Genomic DNA, 8,819 nt, shown 5'->3' on the forward strand with positions numbered 1-8,819 from the left:
ATTTGACCCTTCTGTGATTGAAGCGAAATGGACGTTTTCGTGTTACACTCACATTGGTACTGATTTGTTTTGTTATGTTGATGGAATTGTTTATAGTATTCTGGTTCTACTTATGAAGCATTCCCTCGTGGCCGAGAGCGGCTGAATAACTACACATTTCACTACACACGTTAACATGGTATATATTAAGAGCTACTTGTTCATAAACTTGATCGCTCTTCCTGTGTTTGGAATTTATAACATCGGCATCAAGTATTTCGAAAGGGACCTCAGTACGGACCACATCCAGGCTTGCTTTCCGCACCTACAGGTTTCAAAACGTCTTGTACTACATGTTTTCAATAAAAATATATCGTTTTGTATTTCAAACGAGTGTTGGCATTAATTGTTACATCACATTCTCTTACTGCCATTCGTGTTTATTTCGTACCTTAGTGGTCATTTAGTTTCCGCCAAAGCGCTATGTGGAGTATGACGAGGCAGTTACGTATGCGCTTAACATCCCCTTTCGCAGGGCCGGGACGGCAAGTCATTTTTTTGTTTCGCAATCCGACGTCCTGCAGCCGCAAACAAGTATCTTCACAGCAGAAGCCTACGCGGTATTATCGGTGGTTAAACACATAAACAAACTGAACCTAGAAAAAACAATCATATTTACAGACTTGCTAAACGTAAACGCCTTAGTGCCTCTGCAAAAGCATAAAAATTATGTAATTATGTTTATTCGCTCCAGTGTACAACCTACACATCAGACCAACATGTCATAATTATGCTGGGTGCCTGGACACCAAGTGGTTAAAGGGAACATCCTCGCAGATGAACTCGCCACGTCGATAGCAAGGAAAGGTAGAAACTGCGCCCTAGCTATTCCCACCACAGACGTAAAAGCGTTCTTGCGCAAAAAACTGAGAAGTTGTTGGCAAAGAATGAGAGATAGTCAAACATCAAGTAAGCTTCATTTAATTAAGCTGTGGTTAGAAAGCTGGCCAACAACAACAAAAAATACGGTGAACTGAGGTAATTTTCTGCGGACTTCGAGTAGGCCATATATATATGTATATATTAGTCTGAAGTTTGTTTATTTCGGATAATTATGTATAGATTTACCGTCGACGATGGCGAAAAGGCAAATAAATGCCTGACGAAGCACCAGCTACCATATGGTAGCCATTGCTTCCTGCTTTTTGGCCGCTGATGAATCTCCTAGCTGCGGTAAAAGTGACGAGGGACTAACCGTCCTCCTTGTCTTGCTTGAGTTGGCACATTTACCTTCATCCGGCATTTTTTCTTGGATCAGCACTATTTTTGACCATAAATGAGTTTTAAACGTTTTACTTTATGTTGTCTTATTGCATGTCTTAAGTCTCAAGATTCCCCGCACATCCTCTTACCAGAGGCTGCTGCTACAATAGTAGCGTCTTGTATGGCGCATTTTCCAGGCCCTTGTGCTTAAAGGCTCTGTTAACGCAGTTGAGCTACTTACAGCGACGTATTTCAGTACTTAATCTCTCAGTAATGTAGATTTTGTTCATAGCAAACGTCTTTTGTCGCTGTCATAGTTTTAACACATATATATTTTGCACACTTTTCAACGAATATTTTTAGGCCTCTATTCAGCCATGTTTCATCCACTATTCCTAATTGCCAGTTCATGTACCACTGACACGCCATTATCACCGCATTGGCACTCTTTAACCACATCTAGGGCACTCTTTAACCACATCTGGCCCTTGCGCCAATAAACCCCGCTAATCGTCGTCGTCAAATGAATGAATGAATAAATAAATGAAGTAATTTTGTTCCACTTTGGTGATGAATTGTTCAAAGGCTAGAGACAGATAGAGGAGTCCACGGTTCTACAAGTCTCTCCAGACATGCCTCATCGGGATGTTCGTCTGTGGCGTCTCGAAGCGATGTTTTCGTACACGCTTCGCACTTGGTCCTTTTTATCATTTTTAGTGCAACACAGGCAGTTGCACAATAATTAGGTGATGTGTGAGTCGCTTCTTATCGACAATGCAGTGGTCTGGCAGTAAATTACAACGCGTTAACTGTTCAAGCAACCAACGTGTATAAGTAATCAAGCTTCCTTTATACATCCTTTGGCACGAAGTTGAGGTTTGTTACGCTCTGCATCAAGTGTGTTTAACCAAAAGAGTCGCACAGCTTCGCCACAGACACAGACAAAAAAAACTTAAAAAGAAGCGACGTGCAAGGAACACGACCCGCGTGAAGCAGTAGTTATTAACGGCGCGCCACTACACGCAGTGTTGCTAGATCACACCCTCAGACGGTAGCTGCAAGAGGAGGAGGAAGAAAGAACTATTTAAGGCCAGCACTAAGGCCCAGCAAAGAATAGAGCGTGTTCCACTAAGGCCCGATGTCGATCCGCCGAGCCAGAGTGAAACCAAGTACTCTAGGTAGGAGGAGGAGGGTAAGGGAAATAAGGAGAGGTAATGGCAGTGTTACAACTTTGTTGCGTGTGTACCATTGTTGCTGGATCACGCCGTCAGACGGTAGCTGCAAGAGGACGAGGAGGAAAAAAACATTATTTAAAGCCAGCACTAAGGGCCAGCAACGAAGAGCGCTTGTTGCGCTAAGGCCCGTTGTAGACCCTCCGAGCCCTAGCACTCCGTGAAGTACGGGGTGGGTAATGGAAATAAGAAAAGGTAATGGCAGTGTTATCACAGTGTTGCGTGTATACCACAGTGTTGGTAGATCATGCCCTTAGACAGTATACTGTAAAAAAAATTTGTGAAAAAAACAGAAAATGCATGGCAAATTTAGTGACATAACAGTTCTGTCCTTGTCTGTTTTCCATTTAGCAGTAATTTTGCATATATTGTCTGTTATTGCTTTTCTGTACTTCTACAGAGATTTTCTGTTGCCGATATCTTCTTTAAAAAACAGGCTTTTTGTATTTGCACACAAGTTTTCTATTAATGCTTTTTCTGTAATTCTACACAATTCTTTTGTTAATGCTTTTTCTGTAATTCTACACAATGCTTCCGTTAATGCCTTTTCTGTAATTCTACACAAATTTTCTCTTCCTTGCTTATATATATATATATATATATATATATATATATAGAGAGAGAGAGAGAAAGATAGTGCTAAAGAAGTTATTTTGCAGATTTAAGAAAAATGGGTTCTGTTCTTTCCTATACTCAGTAGATATCTTGACTTACACTTGGATACTTGTGCTGTGTATGTGCCATCATCTGCAAAAGCAGCAGCGTGCAGCCCCAATTTCCCATGCATAGTGCTAGCACTAAAACCAGAGTTTTATATTCACTAACAGAGTTGAAGGCAACAGTTTGAACTTCCAAATTTTACTGTTTATTTAGAGGTCAAACTCAAGCTTCGAACTTGTATTGATCCAGGGCATTTGCCAAGGCAGCGACTTTTGGCGACAAACAATACTGCTTCTTCGACGTTCGTCGTGCCTTTGTGCTTACTTCCGGGTTGATGCCCGCGATTGCCCTTAAAGAAACAAAATAAGAGGCAGGATTAATGTACTAAGAATGCAACCGGGCTAATAATGTGTACTCCCAAAGCTTAGATGCTGTTTGAAGTATTCACTGAACAAATCAAGGCAGCAGCTCCTCCCAATATGGACAGGTCATTTGCTCTCGTGATGTCACACAACCCTACGGCCAATCAGTGCACGGCCATATCTGCAGCCAGCTTCCACCTGTCAGAGTTACACCCATCATTTTTTGCTGCCTAGCAAGCTCGCACTCCTCCACCACCCTCTATAAAACACCGGCTCCATGAGCTGCAAAATATTCAGAAACTACCAAGCTGTGCTCTGAACGGAAGAAAATCTAGGTGCGTACTGTTTCTTGCAGTAAATGCAAAGTAAATTTGTGTTTGAACATTTTCATGAATGTTCCCTTGAGTGGAACGAGCACTTAGCACAGAACCTAGTGGCGCATACAGGTGCAAGGAAGCAGTAAAGTTGTGGATAAAGACTAATTGTTTTTTGTCTCAGTTAGAAAAGAGTAGGTGTACCGTGTTTTGTATATTCTAGAATTTTTTTGTGTTTTATTTCGATATTGAAGGAATTCCAACTTTGGTTTTTAGAAAGTTTTAGTATTGAGACTTCTTAATTTATGTATAAAATTTCAGTTTTCGTCACTGAAAATATATTAACATAGCTCCATTTTGATATATGTTATAGCAAGACAGTGCAATAGTATTAAATATATTTCCAGCACCTCCCAGAACTGCCTGCTTTTCTGCAGTCCCTAATGGGTTAAAATCGCTAGCAACCACAATTTTTAAAGTTTTTCCCCACCCTCTCTAAAGGCCTAAAAGCAGTAATTTTAAAACAGCCTACCAGCAATGTTTCTCAAAAGTATGTGCAACCGTAAGAAATGCAATAGGTCAATGCGAACATACATCGGGAAAGATCTCACCTCTGCACAAACTCCAATGTCAAAGCCACTTCAGGTGGATACTCTATGTTAAGAACGAAGTATAAGAGGAACATGACTTTGAAAGCTGCAGCCCGCTGAGTAGTCAATATCGCAACACCATCCATACAGACAGTAAACATTTCTGCCTCAAAGAGACCTGGTCCTAGAAAAAAAGAGAATAAAGGAACATCAGTACACCAAGAGATGGTCAATGATTCCAAAATATAACCTTTCATACATATTATGGGCGTCACTGGCATGTCTCCCAAGTCATCATCATGGGCGGTCTCCTGCAAAATGAGCAAAGCAAGACAGAGGGGAGGCATTCAAAAACTGGTATCTTGCTGCATGAAATACAAATGAGATTGTGGCAACTCCTGTTCGAATGTACACGATCATACTCTATGCAAAGCAATTGCGTTTTTACGCTTTCAAAATCTTGTTCAACCATGGACGAGATATGCAGCATATTTGGAGATAGCAGCAGATGACATGGCTGCACCTGTGAAGCACCCAAATAACTAAGATAGATGTCATGGATGAGACTGACGTTTAGGTGAATCTATCAAGGTTCTGGGTTCAAATATGCACCGGGACGAATTCATATTCAAATGCGTAGTTTGTGTGGAAGCTGCACAGCTTTCCTGTGTAGCTGTGTGGTTGTGCTTGCGTGGATACTAAAGAGTAATTACATTTATTACAGGCCATCCATCATATTATAAAGATGACAAGATAAACCACATGCAAAAGCCAAAACACTTGTGAAGACTGCTTTTGTTATCAGCTTCACAATTACATTAAGACATAAAATCAGGCAGAGAACAATGTCTTTAAACAATACAGAAACGTTTAATCGTTGCAGTCAAACATATTTGTTTCTAAGGTAGACTAAAGAGATATTTTTATACAGAAATTTATCACTACCAAAATTTGGGGGACACCTAAGCTGTGCCCTAAATGGTATTGTGCAACTGCGTTAACGGCTCCCGTCTGCAGACCCTCATTCGCATACATCACGTGCACTTTTCTACTCACTTCATAATCCCTTAATTTGTGCCGCTATATCATCTCGCACAAACTTATTAGCATACAAGCTACCAGATTTCGCGAGACTACCAGATATGAAGTGCCACTTTAACCAAACCATACGAATGTGCCTCTGGAGCAGTGTCTCAATAGGGGATCCAAGGGGCCCTGAGAGTACGATTTCCATTTCGACCTCCCATCTCAATGAAGTCAGATGAGCTGGCTGGTCCTGCCAACTCTGCCGTTTCATACATTATCGCAACACCACACAATCCACCGGCCAATCAGTGCCCTGCCAGAGGCATGCTCGTGATTTTTCCCTGACAACGCCAACGCTGAATATTCTGTAGGACGAGGCCTTAAACCATTTTGCGTGAATTGTTTTGAACACTTTATACGTCAGTGCCATACCCCCTACTGTATTTTTCTTGACACCTACTCCCAGAGTCTCTCTCAAAGCACTCTACCTTGAATAAACAAAATGTGCAAAGCTCAAAAAGACTGAAAAAAATTATGACAGGAGATTTTAAATATCACCGCCCTAACTATATTGTAACATTTTGCCAGTAAAATAATGCAGGTATGGAGAGTGGAATTTTTTATACATACATGCAATGTACACCTGAATTCTGCATGCACAAGCACTTCTCTGCCAGATGGCAGCAGAAGAGAAAATTTTAAGCTTGCCTCAACAGTCTTGTAGATGAGCTCTTCATCCTCGTCAAACAGGGCAAGGAGGAGAACAGGTGCACCTTCATGTTCTGGTGTCACACTCTTGAGACGGTTCTTGGCTTGTTCAATTTCTTCGAGACATTTCTTCACCTTTGGCCTCTTCATCTGACTATAAGCATAACGATATACACAAAGCCCAATGCTTTCTATGCTGGCATCAATTCTTTGGCAAACCTCAGTACCAAGTAGCTCCTTGGAATGCTCAAGAAGGAAGTCTTCAGTAAACAAAAATGGCCAGTTTTTTTACCTCTGTCACACTCCCCGACTGATTAATGGTCAGTCTTTGTGATGCATACGTCTCAATCATTAAACGAGTGACAAGCTGCTTATTGGGATGCACTTTAGCATACTCAGAAAGGAGCTGCTGCTGCTTTTCTCGCTTTGTCAACAAACTTTCTCCACTCGGTAACTCCGGCTGCCATGCTATGCAACCATAGGAGTCACGGGTAGATCGTGGACGTGGCTGGAATGAGTCTGGGTCATCAACAATTTCTGCAGGCAGCACATGTGCAATTGGTCTCTTCTTGTTGATGCAGTTTTCGAGCTTCCACATCAATGTCTCAACTCCCGTACCAAAAACTGTACCTTGTAGCAAATCCTGAAATGATGAGGGGTACATTGACACAACGTTTGATGCAATTATTCCCAGGTTCCGTCTGCCAGGCGCTAAATGCTTATCCAGGATGAGAGAACTCAGCATTCTCACCATCTGGTTCAGATCAGCTTTTGTAGGCCTTTGTGCTTTGCATGCTTGAAGTAAAGTTGACGGAAACATTTCCCAAGGGATGCAAAATTTCTCAGCCCATTCATCTAGCAGTGAGTCAGCATCTGAAGTCACCTTAGCACAACTGCCACTCTGCCCAGGTGAGAAAGGAGCAGCACTGATGGTCTGAAACTTTTCAAGTAGGATGCGCCTTTGCACAGGGGCTAAGAAGTCTGACTCTTGTAGATATCTGAAGTGTTCTGCACATTTTACTCCTAACTCCTCCAGTTTCTGACCAATGGTTGTGAAGTCCTCCTCGCTGAGTGCTGGAAGCCACTCCTGAACAAATGACATGAAGTCTTTTGGGCTGAAAAAAAATTTAGCAATTATCTAAAACTGCATGGTTCAGTGCCATGACTGTGACTTTTGGATGGCCAACATCATATGACTCTAGTGGATAGTAATCATGAAGGTCTTGAACGGAAATGCACTTCAGTGTCCCAGATTCTGGACCCGGCAAGAAATATATCACATCATAGGTTCCAAAACAGAGCAAGTGACACGAACAAGAAAATAGATTTTGTTGTGTTGCAATAAAATGAAAATGATCCGGCCAAACACCAGCCTGCTTTCCTCACGAGCCAAAATCACGACCATGTCTTTGCTGTACTTGATGCCCCCGTATTCAGCTTGGTATGTGCAATACAATTCTCCTCCTAGTAGTCCACAAGTCTTGATGGCTTCCTGAACTTCGACACTGAACAAACTGGGGCAAAAAAGAAATGTGGAGTCGATCACTAAGTCTCTTTCAAAGCGGCAGGTACTTCCCCTGTACGCCTGAAGAAGCTGGTGTTTTTCAGCAAGTGTTAGCGTGATGTTCTTGAAGTTCTGGGCACTTCTTATGCACTTGCGAAAATAGCCATGCTTACTTTCACAAGGCATAGTCCATAACCTAATAAGCGGTCCAAACTGAGTAATGAGATAGGGGTAGTGAATCATGTAATGGTGCTTCGGTTTCAGAGGTGTACCAGGGAAGAGCTCAGTTCTTCGGTCAATGTAATCTTCTATCAAATCTTTCAGCCTCATTACCATGGCCATATTTATTGCTGGAGCGCACGCCAACTGAACAAGTTCACTGAGCATCAATACTTACTTCCATACAGGGTCATTTCTACACACCTTGTCATGAAGAAAGCAGGGTAAAAACCGAAGCATATTTCAGTTCTGGATTGCGTGTCCACTCAGCTTTTTAAATGTTTTAGAAACCTCTGCTGGCTGGTCGTTCACGTCTACTCTTTTGAACTTGAATAAAAGAATCCTTTTATTCAGTTCTTCAACAGATAACCATTGCTGGTTGGTGATGAAGTATTGCAGCATCAACGCAAGATCGTACGATACCACACCTTCAAACAGGTCATGTGCTAAACATGGAGGGAGCCCAGGAGCACAAACGTGAACGTATTTTAGGCCATTAAACAAAGCATCAAATTTAATGCCTTTGCATGAAAGAAGGGTACAGTCATCCTGGAGTTTCTTCACTGCCTCTTTGTAGTTCATTTCTTAGCTCATTGGTGTCAGAAATGTTTTTCTCAAACATATTTTCGCGCTTTACTAAACAAAACCTGCACATGTATTCAGCTGTGCAGAAATTTTCCATGAATCCACCAATACTGTGGCTGCCTAGGTTGTCGCCCAGAATTGCCACCACAGTGCCATATGTGGGAACGCTGTCCACCAATGTGCAGCCAGCTTCAAGCTTTTTGATGTCACTAATCAATGTAGCAAACACCTTCTCCTGCCCGAAGAACAAAATGTCACTTTCTTTACAAAGCAGCACTAACTGAACTGCACAGATACGACTTCTGTTCCAAGAACGCAGGTTTCCAAGCAGCAGATATACAGCTAGAATTTTGTGCTTCTTTGCTGAACCTAAAGGA

The 8,819-nt window shown here is 41.9% G+C and overlaps 1 protein-coding gene across 1 annotated transcript; it reads right to left on the minus strand.

Annotated features, from left to right (window-relative positions):
* Window positions 1-3,356: 3,356 nt before the first annotated feature.
* Window positions 3,357-6,284, minus strand: LOC119459401 (uncharacterized). The gene is made up of 4 exons (XM_037721192.2): window positions 6,135-6,284; window positions 4,651-4,711; window positions 4,422-4,584; window positions 3,357-3,483 (listed from the first exon to the last, which is right to left on the minus strand). Exons 1-4 carry the CDS (start codon window positions 6,282-6,284, stop codon window positions 3,357-3,359), a joined length of 501 nt encoding a protein of 166 aa, XP_037577120.1.
* Window positions 6,285-8,819: the final 2,535 nt, after the last annotated feature.

Source organism: Dermacentor silvarum, chromosome 7 (assembly GCF_013339745.2).
Source record: "Dermacentor silvarum isolate Dsil-2018 chromosome 7, BIME_Dsil_1.4, whole genome shotgun sequence".
Lineage (NCBI taxonomy): Eukaryota > Metazoa > Arthropoda > Arachnida > Ixodida > Ixodidae > Dermacentor > Dermacentor silvarum.

Bases quoted from the DNA above. Each gene is read 5' to 3' on its own strand.
- LOC119459401 (XM_037721192.2), bottom strand. From the start codon at position 6,284: ATGAAGAGGCCAAAGGTGAAGAAATGTCTCGAAGAAATTGAACAAGCC. The intron at 4,712-6,134 runs GCAAGCTTAAAA...CTCATTTTGCAG, and splicing joins TCATCTACAAGACTGTTGAG to GAGACCGCCCATGATGATGA. The intron at 3,484-4,421 runs GTGAGATCTTTC...TGTTTCTTTAAG, and splicing joins ACATTGGAGTTTGTGCAGAG to GGCAATCGCGGGCATCAACC.